Here is an 18,746-nt window from a genome sequence, read left to right as displayed (position 1 = left end):
CTTTGTTAGCTTAACGATTGTCACGGATTAAAAATAGCGCACTAATATTTACGTATGACGTATGCGTACACAATCTGTCAAGATGCATTGTTAGAGCGTTTTCACATTATCCGATCCGATATCGGATATCGGACGCCGATAGCCGATATCCGATATCGGATACAATTTGCCCTTTCACATTGTCCGATAAAATCGTTCCGATATCATCATGAGTGTTGCCAGAATTTTTTAGAGAAAACTAAACTAAATTGCCAGTTGATAAAAAAAGGTATAATTAAAAAAAATCAAATGTTATAAATCATAGTTGTACCACAGACTAATAATAATATACTACGTGTTGTACATACGTACATTAAAAATAACTACGATAAAGAAAAACAACTTCAAAAAAGAAAAGTAAAATGTAAAAAAAAGATTTGATATCACAAATTACTGCATATTATTTAGATGTGCTATTTACTAAATAGTTTTGATATCGGTCATTTGTATAACATAATATACTTATGTTAACACATTACATATAAATTAAATAAATTTATATCAATACCTACTACAACCTAGTATTAGTTAATAGTTTTAGTAATACATATTAGTAAATATGTACCTTTCAAAATCTATTAAATGTATTTTTAGCAAGACGTACCTAGTCATTTAGTCATTTTTTCACTACATACATTTATAAAAGTTCATGTAGTACCTATGATAAATTTATTAAGTGATACAATCTTTGTTCACATTTTCTTTTCTTTTTCTCATTACACTGTAATATCCTAACATAATATTGTCACTCGTTTAAATATATTTGTAATAACTATGATTGTTGTAATTTCCTGTAAGTAAAGATACAATATAAATTTTTTTATTGTCATAAGCAATTATTTTAGAATTAAGAGTTTTCAAACATTGTATTCTTTGTTGTAAATTCAAAATAAAAATAAAATCGGTGTGAAATCTCCTCCTTTTTTTGAAGTCGGTTAAAAATAAAGCACTCAATGACAACAATACAATAAACAGCACAACCAACATCCGAGTAGGAGGAGGAGCGAGGCAGAATAAGATAAAATAAAGATGATAGAATTCTAGGCACTAATGTTTTCGAAGATAGATATTTGAATTTAAGAACGCAATACATTTTTGTTTACTTCAGTTCAGCTAATTGCCGTATATTTTAATACGGCAAATAAAAATACCTGCCGTATAAATCGTATTTTAAATGCCTATAAATACTTAAATGTGTGTTTTCTTAATAAAAAAAGGTTTCTTATAATAGAAAGGGTTTTAGGTTAAAAGCAAAGAATTTTTTAAAGATTGAGCGCCCTATAAGACTGAAAATACACAAACTAGTGCTTTTTTGCTGTTGGTATACTGCCTTTTCGAAAATTGAGTTGGCAACACTGAACATTATCGTCCGATAGCCACTGGGAATATCGGTGTCGGCTCCGATATCCGATATCGGACCGGACAATGTGAAAGATATAGGTACATATTTCATACATTTTACTTCCCTCCGATATCGGATATCGGCTATCGGCTTCCGATATCCGATATCGGATCGGATAATGTGAAAACGCTCTTACGGTGTTTGTTTATCTATTATCTCACTAATTTAACCTTGCGTGTATGCATACGTAACACGTACGACGTGACACTAAAAATATAAATTGGTAACTAGTAACATTTTTTTATATTTAAAAAAATTGTGACCGTTGCCATTGTTTTTGTTAGATACCTAGTTTATATACGTATGAATCTAAAATCGAAATTAAGTTTCATTTGCGTCTAAATTATATTGTTTCGATGTGGTTTCGCTGCACTTTTGACACATCCCTTTTCACAAAATGCAATATATTATTTTGCCATATAAACTAAGGAATAAGTACTACTATTTCTTGCTGATGTTACCAGGACATCAGGATTCAGATGCATTGACCCAAACATTCTGATAATCAAATAATGATTGCGCTAAAGCTATAAATCGAATAAAGGACGAAAGGACATGTCTACGTGACTGGCGGCGTTTCGCGCCAATGGCCACCTTCACCTAGATGCGGCACAATACCATGCATCCATTGTGAAAGACTGCCTGTTTCACTTCAATGTATACCTATCAATGATTTTAAAACTTTGAAAATATCATGAATAATGTTAAATGGAATTTTCGACGTATTTATATCAATCCGTACCTACCTATAATATTAAATTGTACCTTAACATCAATCAGATTGACATCGAATCGTACCGTAACATCAATCAAATTGACATCGAATCCGTACTTTAACATGCATTCGTACATTAACACCATCCTATAGCTTTAACTCCCAAAATCAACCCATACCTTAACATCAATAAGCCGCACAGTGAACGCAGCCGCATCAGGCGCGATCAGCCTCAACTGGCAGGGCGCGGAGACCCCGGGCGGGCGCGCGAGGGTCAGCGCGAGGGCCGCCCCCGCACCCCCCGCGCCCCCCACCTCCACCTCCTTGGTGCGCCCGCAGAGCAGGCTTGATGGTGTGGCTGAAAAGAAACTTGGTATTAGACACGACATCTATAATGATATTATATAGCTGAAGAGTTTGTTTGTGTGTTTGTTTGAACGCGCTAATCTCAGGAACTAGGGGGGCTGGTCCGATTTGAAAAATTCTTTCGGTGTTATATAGTCCATTTATCGAGGATATAGGCTATATATCATCACGCTTAGACCAACAGGAGCAGAGCAATGCAGGTGAAACCGCGGAGCACAGCTAGTGTATAATAGAGTAACTTGACAAGTTTTTGGTGTAGTGGGGGAAGATTGTCCAAGAAGTTTTAGTACATTTTTATTTTTTACATGTGATTCAACAAGATTCGAGTTCGCGCTAGTCATTCAATCAAATAGCTGCCCCCCTAGACAAGTGGCTTTCTATTAGCGTAAAGTTCAATAGAATAGATTATGAATGTATGAGATTGACGTTTGATTACGACGACGACGACGATTGATTACGTCAATCTCATACAACGCTAATAGAAAGCCACTTGTCTAGGGGGGCAGATTCAACCGCGGCGACATATACATACCTACACATTAATGTACATACCTACACTTGTCTCCCAGGGAAAGACAATATTATATCTAGGTCATTTATATCCAAAATAAACAGATGTTTAAAACAATAAAAACCCGATTTATACATTTAACTAACTACAAACACATGTGGAATCGGAACGAATTGTATGTTTGTTTCTATGAAACTCAAAAACGACTAGTTCAAAATATGAATTCACCTCTCGTATATAAGAATATGTCTGGATAAAACGTATATTAAGTCCAATTTCCCAAATATATTTTCTAAAAAAAACAGGTGCACAATTATTCATAATACCTACGGTTTAAAAATACAATTGAATAGTAGGCTATCTTATAAAATAAACCGAACTCACAACATAATATGCTATGGCTATAATTTATAATTCGCAATAAATATGACATCTCATAAATATTAAATTCAACCGCGTTATTTTCAATTAACATTCGTATGAAAAGTCCGCAAAATGTCTTCAAAACATTACATCATCGGACCAAGGAACTAATGAAATTGTCTCGATGTTATAATAAATAGATAAATACTATAATAAAATAAAGCGGGAATTCACCTAGCATTTTATTATATTTTGTCCTTTTTCTATAATAATGCTATACCTACTGATAGCTCTCAATAAATATTAAATGATAGATAATTTATAAATAAATATTTAAAAAATAAATACCTATTTATTAATAGGCAGGTAATATTTTTAGCCGGCAACCCTTATAATATAATATTTGGAGCCTGCATTGAGTTAATATGTACTACGTAGTACATGTATCTCAATGGTAGCCTCACCCTTTTTTCAGTCAGTATAGACGTGGGACTGGTTACTTCTTTGGATATTTGCTTTGCCAAAAAAGTCCCATATAAATTGGTACATCTGTTCAGAAACTAACTACCTAGAACCACCAAACTGACAGACAAACATTTAAACAAATAAATAATAATATGCACTTTGATTTTATTTTCATTTGTAAATACATAATTACCAAAGACTAAAGTCACGTGTGGCATTTAACATTAATTTTCTTTTATAGAGATATTCAATTTCTAGAAACGTTACAAATTCTTCAGCACGTTTTATTTTATTGCATTATTTATTGCTGTGTAAAAGCAGTTAACATATCGCGAAAAATATCTTCCTTGTTGACGCAAACATAAACAATTCAAAGCATTTTAAATATATTACGTAGAAAGACTATATAATTACATATTAGTATAATTAGTTAGTATCTATAGTTATCTCAAAACAGTACAATACGTAGCTAAGGTTTTCTATCCAAAAATTTCAAGCGAATATAGTATACTAGCGACCCGCCCCGGCTTCGCACGGGTGCAATGCTGATACTAAATACACTACAGAAAAATTGTGAACGTTGTATAGGTATAAAAATATAGCGGCCCGCTCCGGCCTCCGGCATCGCACGGGTATAAAATACATAGCCGGGCGGCCGCAAACGCTACGTCCTGCAATTTTTAAATCTGTAATATCTTCGAAAATATTCACTTAAATCATACGGTGTAAAGGGCCATATAGATCTATATTAAATGAACAATGTATCCATGGTATTTAATTGGTTAAGGATTAATGCTGTATTGGTTAAAATCGCTTCGAAAATTAGCCATTATTTGTCGTAAAAAGTAAATGACAAAAAAAAGTTATTGTGGGTTATCCATAAGAGATAGACATATACCATCGCGGACTTTTCTGTAGACCTTTTCAATGTGTATAATACTTAGTACATTATTTTGATAAAACTCGTAGGGTTCAGCCTGCGTTTGCAATGTAAGCGGAATAAATGTAATTTTTTACGACATCACATTAGAAACCTCAAAAATAACAGTACTTCTCCACTACTTAATGGATCTTATTATACATATAAACCTTCCTCTTGAATCACTCTATCTATTAAAAAAAACCGCATCAAAATCCGTTGCGTAGTTTCAAAGATTTAAGCGTACAAAGGGACATAGGGACATAGGGACAGGGAAAGCGACTTTGTTTTATACTATGTAGTGATAGTGATTTATCAAATCGAAACACAAACAATTGACTTAAAAAACGCAAGACGAATAAAATACAAAATTTAACTTGTTATAAATTTGAAATGATTTAATTATAAAAAAGCACAAATACAAAAATTTCACGCATCAAAATAACATAAACATCTACCTACACATTTGATAACGGATTTAAACGATTCTATGGATTTGTTATTTCGAAAAATCTAGACCATCAACCTCATTAACCGTACATTATTTATAAATAAATGGAATACATTGTAAAAATAACGCTTTTATAACTCCGAATTGTTTTCTCTTGCTGATATAAAACTTTTAAAGTTCTACTTTATAAATTTTTAAGAAACAATAACTTTAACAAACTATATAAGTTTTGACGACAATTCATAATATGATATATTATCTATCTCCGAATAATAATTTATAGATTGAATAATCGCAGCATCACCAAACAAACCAAAACTTAATATTATTTTTATATGGAAGTCGAGCACGCTATGGATATTTTTATACCTATATTAATATGAAATTTATTTTAGTTTGTTATGAAATATTAAAAAATATATTTCGAAACAACCATACGCGTTTCAATTCTGATTATAAACAAATCTGTAACTCAAAACTATGAAGTATGAACATCTGTCACAAAGAGGGCTTCGCTCGTGCCTCAATAAAATTTATAATTAAAGTTTAAAAGTTTCAAATTTTTTTGTCAGTTAACCATCCGTAATATACAAAAATAACCGGACCTGTTTTTAATCGTTATTTAACGCATTCTTTAAACGAGTTATGCCATTATCTTTGCATGTATGCGTCGTTAACTGATAGTAAATAAGGAAATGTGAATTCGATATGGCGGGAATATAATGAACGAATATTTAAATATCAAGACGTTCTACGCTCGAATATTCTCGAAATCTTTGTTTTTAATCACAATAGTTTTATTGTGTGCCAGGATGCCATTCGTGTCATTATGCGCTACCGTGAAGGTTGGATTAAGGAATTTACTTGTCTTTTAGCATCATCATCACTACATAGTATAAAACAAAGTCGCTTTCCCTATCCCTATGTCCATATGTCCCTATGTCCCTATGTCCCTATGTCCCTTTGTACGCTTAAATCTTTGAAACTACGCAACGGATTTTGATGCGGTTTTTTTTAATAGATAGAGTGATTCAAGAGGAAGGTTTATATGTATAATAAGATCCATTAAGTAGTGGAGAAGTACTGTTATTTTTGAGGTTTCTAATGTGATGTCGTAAAAAATTACATTTATTCCGCTTACATTGCAAACGCAGGCTGAACCCTACGAGTTTTATCAAAATAATGTACTAAGTATTATACACATTGAAAAGGTCTATAGAAAAGTCCGCGATGGTATATGTCTATCTCTTATGGATAACCCACAATAACTTTTTTTGTCATTTACTTTTTACGTCAAATAATAGCTAATTTTCGAAGCGATTTTAACCAATACAGCATTAATCCTTAACCAATTAAATACCATGGATACATTGTTCATTTAATATAGATCTATATGGCCCTTTACACCGTATGATTTAAGTGAATATTTTCGAAGATATTACAGATTTAAAAATTGCAGGACGTAGCGTTTGCGGCCGCCCGGCTATGTATTTTATACCCGTGCGATGCCGGAGGCCGGAGCGGGCCGCTATATTTTTATACCTATACAACGTTCACAATTTTTCTGTAGTGTATTTAGTATCAGCATTGCACCCGTGCGAAGCCGGGGCGGGTCGCTAGTATTAAAATAAAATTTAAGAAGTAGATAGATACAACTGTTAATGGATGCATTTCTTCACAGATGTTGCAGATGATTCAGAAGAAATAATTTATTTTTAAGGATAATATTAGAATATTTATTGGTTAAAGAACGAAAAATAAAATTAAGAAAATATATACCTTGAAATGTTAATTAAAAACATTTATAATATGTGGAATTTTTATGCAATATTAACACTCTCAATATTTTTATTATAAGAAAATATGATTTTCTGCTTCAGTGTTCATAAATTTGTGGTTAGTAACTAACTAAAGTCATTAATAATTTAAATCAATGACAAAGACATAAAGCATGGCGTCCTTATGCGTGTAATGTCACTTTAAATATTAAAACGAGTGATAACTATAAAAAAATATAACGATCGTATATATGTAGGCATATCGTGATCAAGCAATTGTATTTTTCCGATAATAACGGTCTATTTTTCTCGTATTTCTGTAATAATATTAATAGTCTATGAAATGTTCTCACGCCTTAATTCTATCAGACCTATTAATCATTTTATTGATTCCATACCGTACTATTGATTGTATATATTTTGCAGAACCTACCTTTACCTGGGATTTCACCCGACCAAAATTGGGATAAAGCATTATTTTAACAATCTTTGAACTTTTTTATTTAAGTTTTTATGTAATCTTTTACAATTAGTATTTAAGATATCAATACAAATCGTAATTTTCATCCAAAACTACAAACCATCATCATAACTTACTATATCTAGGTACATTACAAGCAGTTTGCTAATTGATACAAGCTAAAAATTTCTCTACACAACCGCGACCAGTTTTTACTTGCAATACAAGAACTACACTTAATGACTTGTAAAACATTGCAAGTATATGCGGGTACTATTTATAGATCGGATTCCGCAAGTGCGGAAAGCGAACGTAACACCCACATATATATACCTCAGTAATTAATTCTTTATCTTAACACTTATAGTATAAACTAGCTGTTGGCCGCAACTTCGCCTGCGTGGAAAAGAAAAATTTTCATGGTACAAACTTTCATCCCCTATTTTATCCCCTTAGGGGTAGAATTGATCAAAATCCTTTCTTAGCGGATGCCTACGTCCTAAAATCTATCTGCATGCCAAATTTTAACCCGATCCGTCCAGTTGTTTGGGCTGTGCGTAGATAGATCAGTATGTCAGTCAGTCACCTTTGAGTTATATAGATGAAAAAGTAACCTAATCTGTCTGATTGGCCTACAGCCATTGTATCGGTAAATCATAGTTAGACTGAAGAAATAAATTTTATTATCCAGTTCGATTATTGTCTATGAAGATTACCGAGTGAAGCCGCGGGCTGAATACCACAGATAATATAATACTATAGCAACTGCGTAGGCAATAATGTTTTACTTACTATACTGTTATAGAACAACTGTAGGTACAACTATATTGTATGTATTTCAATACACGACAGTCGTTAAATACTTTTTAATTAACCGAAATCACGATTTACCTACTCTGTATTGTTTCTTCGTATTTGTTACTAATTACAATATTCATACACGTGGTTGTTGATAACAAATCACTTAAATTTAATAAAATATTCGTACTGATTACTATATCTACTAACATTATGGAATAAATGAGGATAGAGGTCTTAAATTCATTCGTTACGAATTGATACAAAACCTACCTTTTGCTTTTTGTACAAAATGAAGACAAGTAACAACATCATCTATGTGAATTTCGACACACAAAAACGTGTTTTTCTCTGTGAATAATTATGTGTTGAAAACCCAAGCTTCGGTCCTAAACATTTTGTGTTTGATTATTTACATTTTCTTTATATCTATGAATCACAAATAAACAAACACACCTTTGAGTATATTTTTAATTAAATGCGTAATATAATCACGTGGATAAACATACGATGTTGATAATGAGTCCTACCATGAAAGAGGTTCTAATAGTCGTTAGATAGTAATTAAAATAATTTTCATTTAATTAACGCTGTGCTCTTTTGTTTTTATGCGTTCCGAACAATATCTACAAATTAATTATGTGTCACTCCATGATGAAATATAACAATGTATTACTTAATGGACGTTTATTTTAAAGTTTAACCTATACTTGAATTTGTAGATTTTATGATGTCATTTTGATCCGCCTTGTCTCCGAAACATCTTCACTGATTTGAACGGGACTAAAAGATAGCTTATGATTTCAGGAATAATCACATGGTATAAAACAAAGTCGCCTCCCGCTGTCTTTCTATCCCTATCCTTTCTTGAGATCTTTGAAAAACGCAACGAATTTTGATTCAGTTTTTTTAATCGATATAGTTGTTCTAAAGGAAGGTCGGGAAGCTAGTTCTGCAGAAATCATCTATTTAGTGAATTTATATTGCGCATCAGAAACTTGTCCAAAACTCTAATAGACTACCGAAACACACCGTTAAAGTTTACGTTCCTTATAAAGTATAGACTTAACCCAATAATTATCATAATGAGCATTCTTACTATGCTCTTCAGTATTACATTAGAATATAAATAACACAATGTAGTAGCTGGATGATGTGCATACAAATGTCAACGTGCCCCACCTGCACATGCAAAAGTTACTCACAAGACATTGACTCAAAATGGCCGACCATTCAACAGACTTCAATAAAGGAAGAGGTCCTCAATTCGAAGTTATTTATTTTTCTACTGGGTTTTTTTTTATTTGCAGCCTGGTGTCTTCCATGCGGTCCAATTTAAATTTTGTTCGGTTTTGATTTATTTTCTGGTAGTCAGAACCTTGCAGCCCTGTTCTCTGCGTTTAAAAATAAAACTAACACAACCCTAACATCTACTTAAAGAAACTATTCACGCAAATCATGAAATATTGAACAGTGGCAACCTTAAAATCAAACAATAAATAATTAATTATTCAAGCAGTGAACAGCTATGAGAACAATGCGACCAACGTAAGATACCGTGCTAAAAATAACATAGATTATATCAGCCATACCATAAAACATAGATAAATAATTATTTTAATCTATAGTGTTAAAATTGTCTATGATTTTTATTGACATCATTTCTATTAACTGACTTTCATAAAAATAGAAACGAATTATTTTTTCATCGACGAGCATCTTTTAATGCCAGTATTATGCGACTTTGGAAACTTAAATCCTACTATGCCTGTTATGTTAAAATAAATTACTGGTTAAATAATATAATTAATTCATTAATCGTAATATTATTCCGCGAATAATAGTCTTACATCACAAAAATATATAAACGTTAAATAAAATTTTATTCATCAGAACATTACATAATAGACAATTAAAGCATTATATTCAATAAATTAAAGCATATTAAAATCATATAATCATTTAACTCAACGAAATAAATAGTGCATAATGCTTTCTTGAATTTCTTCTACTTAATTGAAGTGAAACTTCTTTATCGGGGTTGGAAAAAAATTTAATGTAACATTTTTTCGTTACGCGTGACATTTTTCCGTTACGCGCCATCTTTTTCTTATCCCTACCACGCGTGATTCGACGTATTTCTGTAAAGTTGCATATAGTAAATTATTTTTTGAAAAATAAAGTCATAAAGAAGTTTCACTTCTTACGTGTGTACACTAGTGTCTAGTACACGCTCACATTTTTTTACCAAATATTAACGAACAGTTAATTACTTTTGAAAGATATGCTTTTCTATGAATAAAACAGTAATTTTTCAATGCAAGTGGTGAAATATTGACATTTAGCAACAAAACATACCTTGGCATGGTTGTTACAGTGCCTTGCCAAATTTTTACAAACATGTTTTAAGTCTTAAACATCTCGTGTAAACTTTTATCACAACTTTTATTGTAGTCCTGTGGAATAAAAACCGAAGTTTGCAAGAATCATTTAACACACACACACAATGATGAAAGGATAGACACACACAATGATATAAATGAAACAATAATCGAGATTCTAAGTAATGAAGAAGAATGTATTGAGAATTAAATTCATTCATATTTCTGATTTCATACAATTTGCATAGGCATGTCACATGTCTCGATACAAAAAGATAGAATATGGGAGAAGGCTTTTCTAGGTGGTATTTTTGAAATCTATACTGTAGCTTGAAGAAAAATGTCAAACAACGAAATATTTTTGTTATTTTTAATTAGTAACTGTTCCATACAACTATATCTAGTGCACAGAGCAATGTTGAAATAAATTTAATTGAATCCAATGATAACGAGAATTACTTTTAAGATAAGATACGGGTCTAGTTTAATATTATGGTTTACTGGGTTACTCAAATGGTAAAAATAACTTATAGTTCATTATTAAAATATTTAGGTTATATTTGTTATTTTGTTTCAATATTTACGATTTAAATACCATCTTTACGAGGAATTTAAAGGGATAGAAGATAATTTAGTAAGGAGAATCATTAATATATATTATATTTATTGTTACCTTTTTATTTAACTATAATTATATATAATTTATAATATAGGGTTTGTAATTGTTAATATCGTATCTTTTATACTTTGCTCACTCACAGTATTATGATTGTTATTGGTGTACCTTTTAATTGGCGTATTGAATTGTTAATGTAATACCTAGTGTAAGTTTAGCTGTAAGGTACCCCTACATAAATAAATAAAATAAATAAATAAATAAATTAATAAATATCCAGCTATAAGAAATAGGGCACGGAAAGAATTAATAACACGTAGAGGGAGTGCGCGCGCAAAATCTATAAAACCTTTTAAACTTGACCAAAGTTATTGCTCCTTGGTACAGTGGTTGACGCATGAGCGTAGCACCGAGGGTCTTGGGTTCGATTCCCGGTGGAGACGAAAAAAAATGTCTTGGACTGGTACGACACAGAAGCCTGATCACTTGTCCCTAAATAAAATCGATCAGTGAAACAGGTGTATGATGCATCTGCCTCTTACCCCACTTGGGGACATGGGACTTCACATTCACAAAGTTGTTGCTGCTTTTATCATCTACAAGTAATTTTACAAAATTCGAGTTCAGGAAATTTGTCCTCCGGAAGAGGAAGTCCATAAAAACTTCTTGCCGATTTTTGTTTATTTCATTTTTGTTTCAGCAGCGACGCACATAGCAGAAACGTTCGTTTCTCAATTCACAACGTAATTTTATTTGTTCTAGTGTCACATTTCAAACAAATTACCTTTATTATGTACTAGCGGTCCGCCCCGGCTTCGCCCGTGGTACATAATATTTCGCAACAAAAGGTAGCCTATGTTCTTTCTCAGGGTCTAAAGATTGTCTGTGCCAAATTTCATCAAAATGGGTCCAGTAGTTTATGCGTGAAAAACATACATACAAACCCTTCTCTTTATAATATTAGTATAGATATCTACATAATTACGTAGGTATATCATACTTATTTAATTACACACGTCACAGTCCAGTACCCTCTGAGGACTAAAACATTCCACTAGCATTGACAGTGACTCTGCAGCCATATCAAGGGTCAAGTGAAAACACACGCTTATCAATTACGAAATAGGAAATCTTTGAGGAAACGGTATTGATTCGATTGATTGGTTTTAGCAGGAATTGAAACTGTTGGAACCTTGGAGTAATATTGATTTTAGTAATAAGACTTATTGCTCCTATTTTTATTGCTCCTGTTAAAGTGCAATAAAATCTCTCCTATAGGAGAGATTTTATTGCACTTTAACTGAAGTCAAGTTCTGATTTTTATGGGAATTAGCTTTACATAATACATATTAAAAAAAGACGGGTTGCACTCCGGGAGAATCACGTGTCCTGACGAGAGTTTAAGATTTGATACCCATTACAGAAAAAGTGCTCAACAGTCAACGCCGCTAAAAAAGTTTTCACTTCAAAAATCTAGAAATTAACAAAACTCGATAATAATAAAAATTGTCGTAGGTATACGTTTATACATACGTATTTACTTACAAAATATAAAAAAGACGGGTTGCACTCCGGGAGTGCCGGCAGAAGTGAAAACTTGATTATTAACGTTCAGCATGTTTGATATTTTGGAATGGTAACGCTTTTTCGATCAGGTCACGCGTCCTGACGCGAGTTTAAGATTTGATACCCATTACAGAAAAAGTGCTCAACGCCGCTAAAGAAGTTTTCACTTCAAAAAACACTGAAAATATGAAATTTGGTAACGTAAAATGGTGAACTTTTCTAAAATGCCCCGGTAAGTAACTAATTTAAAATGCCGAGATTTTAAAATTCACAATCTGATTAATCGTGGAAATTATTACACATATTTATTAATACATTGCAGCAAGTATTTCACGATTTTAATGCTTACGAAGTAGGCTACCATCTTCTCGTGTGAAGGTTCTCAGGGGACAGTTAGTCAGACCGTTTGTTGGCACACTTGCAACGCATGTTGCGATCTACTGGGTTAGGAAATAGCTTTTGTTTTAATATTTAGTTCTGTGGGTTAAGATTGTTTCTAAAATGAGGTGATAAACTGTGGTGTTTATTACAGTATGTAATTTAAACTAGCTGTTCGCCCCGGCTTCGGCCTGATAATCATTGGTTTATAATATAGCCTTCGTAACTATCTTCGTAACTTCTTAATTATCTTTCTAAAGATAATTATTTTTTATTCGTCCCTGAGTTTTCGAGCCTATTCGATGTAAATAAGCAAACGAATCCTTCGTTTTTACAATATTACGATAAAATGTTACATAACAATATATTTCGGCTGTGTTTGTGATAATTCACAAGTGTGAGTCTGTTTTAATAATAAAATAAAAATAGATTTTAGTAGGATTTTGTTTGAAATACCTGAGTAGATTATTATGCAAAATATCGACATTCGAAGGGCGTGTCCAATGTCCATCACACAGCATTTGAAGAGAATCACTGCAAACTATATTCATCTCTTTCATTCACCAAATTACAAAACCTTGAGAAGATTATAATAATTTAAACCTAAAAATAAAATAAATGCGTTTACGTAACGAAGCATCATGTATTTAAAATGAAGTCAGCATAGCGACTGCAGTTTCAATTCTTTTAAAATAAATTTAGCATAATTTGGTATCATTAAAGCATAATATGGACCTGTTTTTGTAAAAATACCGGTTTCACATGCATAACAATATCAAGATTTTAGTATAAAATGTTTTGTGAAATATCAACTACATTTTAAACCTGTGTCTTGCCTTCATATTATAGTCTATCTCTATACAAGTATACAGGGTGACTGGAAATTCGACGTGATCCTTCAAAGGGGTTATACTAGAGGTCATTTGCAACAAATTAAGTCCAGTTAACCAGGGGTCAAAAATGGATGGTTATAAAATCTGTAACTGTCTACGATACTGTTCCTAAATTGAACTGTTTATTATTTTCGTACATTGATGTTATGAGTTTTTTAATCTTACCTTACGTTGAATGTTGTTTAAAATTTTAAATCTATTAACACAAGGTTTACTTTTGCTTAAAAGTTTCTTGTTATTTGTGTCTGAATAAAATTGTTTTTATGTGCTAGAAAATATTTGGCAGAACAATTTTAGATCTACAAATAAGCCGTGACTATTGTCTTTAAAACTAGAGTAAGAGTCGGAATAACTGTTATTTCATATCTCACTGTAAAAGCGTGAATCAGAATGTGTGGAATTAGTTTTTTGGCCCCATTTTGTAAGAGAAAATTATTTCTTTGTTTACCACTATATAGAAAAAGGTCTCCTATTAGGGGGTAGGTACGGTCTATGGTATGCCTGATATTATGTTCGATAATTTTTTTGAGATAAGATATATTTGTGTCGTCAAAGTTTTTGTTCTCAGCGATTTGCGATTTTATCATGTTATCAACTAGGTACCCACTACCCATAAAAATGTCGGCGTCGTGTACACACGTAAGAAGTGAAACTTCTTTATGACCTTATTTTTCAAAAAATAATTTACTACCTATATGCAACTTTACAGAAATACGTCTAACGTCGAATCACGCGTGGTAGAGAAAAGAAAAAGATGGCGAATGACACGCGTAACGAAAAAAATGTTACCTACACAAAATTTTTTTCCAACCCCGATAAAGAAGTTTCACTTCAAAAATAGTTGTGATGTGTACCTATAACTTGCAGACTAATAGAAAGTTATCTTTGTATTTTTGATTGAATGAAACCTTAAGCCGCGTATAAACTAAGCGCGGCAAACCATCGAACATAGGCGCGCGCGGCGGCCGCGCACTATGTAGACGGGATCGCCGCGCGCGGCGACGCGAACATTGCCGCGCTCGAACGTGCCGCGGGGCGATCCGCTCACTGTCGGTTTTTGAGACCGCATCAAAGGAGCTTCAGGCGTTCGCTCGCGCGCCGTGTGGACGGTTTGTAGTTTTGGTGATTCGGCTCGCGCGGCGTATACGTAAAAATGAACAACGAAAAGTGCCGTTTACTAATACAATTGTATGGCGCTAATGAATTTTTGTGGAACAGCAAATCCTCCCAATACCACAATAAATCGCTGAGGTATGATGCGTGGGTAGAAATCAGTAAGAAAATGGATATACCTATTCCTGACTTGAAAAAGAAAATGACTACACTTTTGGCGTCCTACAGAAGAGATGTTCGTGATGGATCGCCTGCCGCGCGCGGCAACTACGTTCAACTTAAAATATATCTACATATTGGCTCGCGCAGCAAATGAACGTCAACTCTGGTCGAACATTGGCTCGCGCGGCTGCCGCGCTTAATTTATACGCACCTTTAGGATTACACTAGTAGTGCCAAACAATTATAGGACATCTGTCATTAATACAGCTTCCAGTAGTTATTAGATTAGCTGTAGGTAATTACAAACAATCTGCGTCTATATAGCTGTTATGTATTAAGTAAACAGCCTTGAAATCAAAGACAATGCTTCTACATGGTAAGCGAACGTGCTAAAACGGTAAAAACACTGCATTCCATCCTAAGATTCCATCTGAAATAAACACTAAATAATGCGAGGTGTTTTTGTAAACAAAATTCTCCTTGCCAAGGACTACTTTTTTTAGAAGAGAATGGAAACACGAAAAACCTTGTAGAGTTGTTTACAAAAAATTTAATTATACCGAGGCTTTGGAGGAACGATTTTAGCACAATTATATTTTAATCGTAATTTGCATTAGTATGTATTTAGTTCTGTGTTTGTAAAATAAAATCATACCTACAAACATTTTCAGTTTTATTTTACTACGGATCTGTGTGTCGTATTTAAACTTCGTGTTCTTAATTTAGCACCTAGGGTCTCTTCATAATGTTACTTTTACAAAATTTTACGTACGTAATTTATTTTATAGAATGTAAGTACATAAAATTTTAAATAATGTTTAGGTAAGTACTTACTGCTAGAGTTATATATGGGAGGTTAAAAATTGAAAAAAATCTTAATTGCTGATAATTATTTTCCAATCCTTTTTTTTGGATGTGTGTTGTCCTAATTTTTCATGTATTTTTTTTTTATATTTCTTTAAAAATTAAAATAAATTGACAAAACATTTTAACCCCACGTTCATCAAAGCAAAGTTATTTCACGTGGAGAGCAGACATGCAGTCTATCGCAGCAAGGCATGTCAACGGGATAATATTAGTTTGTTTACAGTTGCTATTTTGATATTCGTCCATGACCGTGACAGTGCAGATCCATCGATGTTTTTTTTTAATGCGCGCAGTGCAAGGACTAAATGTCAATCAAATGACATTTTGTTTTTTTTTTGTGATTCATATTTATTTCTTTTTTTGATGAAAGCTTTTATTTATGTAAATCTTTAAAGTTTGTTGGTAGATAGAAGATAGCAATTTTTTTTTGATAATGGATGTGATTTAATTAAAAATAGATAAATACAATTTTATTGATTTAAACTGAAAAATATCTCTTCTCTTGAAAAACCTGTTGTTTTAAAATTTTCATGTATGTAATTGTTTTTCACCTAGTAGGTACTAGGTAGGTACCTATACCGCGTGTGCAATGTTCTTCCATGCATTAAATTGATTGGTGTTTGTGTTTTTGTTCTTTATATCTAGCAATTACAATTAGTGCCAATTACATTACACTGTGTCTGTGAGAGTGTCAATTATTATTATCAACATAAATAACAATAACTAGGGACTGACTTTATTATCGTCGCATTTTATTATCGAACAATTTCTTTTTTATAGTTACAACATCTTAAATTTTATTCCAAGATTACATAAAAATTAAAAATGTATGGTTATCTATTCTGTGACCATAATCTTTCTTATACCTATATGTATAAAAATCAATCGCAAAATGTGTTGGTAAGCGCATAACTCGAGAACGGCTGAACCGATTTCGATAATTCTTTTTTTATTATATTCCTTGAAGTACGAGGATGGTTTTTATGTAGAGAAAACTTAAATATGTACCACGGGTGCAGCCGGGGCGGACCGCTAGTGTGGTATAAAACCTGCCTATAATATAAGTTAATAGTTAACACTAAGTATATAGTACCTACCGATACGTTCGTAGTACATACTGATTTTTTTTTATAATTTCAGCGCTTATATTAGTTAAACCTGATATTATTTTTTCGTTAGGTGACTATAACAATAAGTTAATAAAAAGTTCGCTTAAGTATTATAGGTAGGTATCTACTTATATAAAATATTTAATCTAATGATGAACATGAACACATCAGAATTCTAATAATATGGGGTAGGTACCTCTTATCTAGCTACCTTCAAAATAATATTTTTTTAAAAGCCGGTAACTCCATTTTTAAAATGGCGTACCCATCCGTTGTTTTTCTTACCAAGCCGGTTTTTTATATACTAATTTATTTGACCTCAAAGGCTATTTAATCCTTTATGTGTGTGTGTTTTAAACGATCAAAAACATGTTGTTTTATAACTTGGCCGACGGTTTGGTTACGAAAGTGATTTTACGCTTTGAAAGTAACAAGTTTTGTTCCTCGCAACAGAAAATGCAAAAATTTATGCGTGTTTAAATGATTTCCTTATTTAAATAAGGTAACATAGTTTCGACATGGTTTCTAAAAGAGGTTATAAATTTTGGCAATAAAATATTATTATACCTATCTATCGACCGAAATGCCTTCAAACTATCTAACATAATTTTATTATTCCACAAATTGTAATTATAGGCATAACTATTATAATTAAGAAATAATGTCTATCTTACGAAATCGCCGGATATCCGTTAAAATTTTTAACTAGTGATAATGTGCGGGTAGTTTGACGTTCACGTATAATACAGCAAATAGGTAGGTAGATTCATATTTAAAGGAAAAATCAACTTACCGTATGGAAATGATTGAATTACTAGAAGTGAAACCACTAGAAATCCTGTCAACATTTTTGTAAATGTACCAAATCATACACTCTCAACATAGAATTAAAATTCAGAACCGTTTGCATCGTGTAGTCGTGTAAAAAGGCGAGTAAAAGTGAGTAATAAAAGCACAACACTAAGTTATTTCACACACAAAATAAAACGTTGAACTTCGATGCACAAATAAAATATAAATTTCAATGAATTATATTTCGAAAAATGTTTTGATAACACTGCGATGTAAGCGACCAAGTGAAATCATTTTGGCGCCAAATGGTAGCACGTCTCTGATCTACAAAGCTGTTTGGCGAACAACGCGCCGCGTAGTACTGTAAAGTGTAAACTCAAACTAATCGCTAACGTGGGATGTCGACTGTCGTAAAACTTTTCCCTTTCAATATTGCTTTGAATTTAATAAAAATAGCAACATTTTTCTTTGACACTTGTAGGTGTGTGTTGCAAGGATATGTTTATAATTACCACACCTAACCATCATATTCTTGAAATATTTGGAGATTTAAATAACTGCGACTTTATTCCTCTGAGACTGCGACAAATTACCATAGGAAA

General features: G+C 32.4%; 1 protein-coding gene across 1 annotated transcript in view; it reads right to left on the bottom strand.

Annotated features, from left to right (window-relative positions):
* The window catches only part of LOC149909374 (uncharacterized), a 64,324-nt gene extending 45,818 nt beyond the window's left edge, over positions 1-18,506 (bottom strand). The window contains exons 1-2 of the mRNA XM_090119365.1: positions 18,146-18,506; positions 2,336-2,514 (exon numbers count right to left, since the gene is read on the bottom strand). Coding sequence (XP_089975491.1) covers positions 2,336-2,514; positions 18,146-18,200 — 234 coding nt within the window. The 5' untranslated portion in view covers positions 18,201-18,506. The remainder of the gene's footprint in view (positions 1-2,335; positions 2,515-18,145) is intronic.
* Between the last annotated feature and the right edge of the window lie 240 nt (positions 18,507-18,746).

The sequence above is a fragment of the Colias eurytheme genome, chromosome 3 (assembly GCF_061535395.1).
Source record: "Colias eurytheme isolate Ceu_HAF_F1 chromosome 3, ilColEury1 Martin Lab GWU primary, whole genome shotgun sequence".
Taxonomy (NCBI): Eukaryota; Metazoa; Arthropoda; class Insecta; order Lepidoptera; family Pieridae; genus Colias; species Colias eurytheme.
Note: the sequence above shows the minus strand (reverse complement) of the source record. Positions and strands in the feature narration are given on the sequence as shown.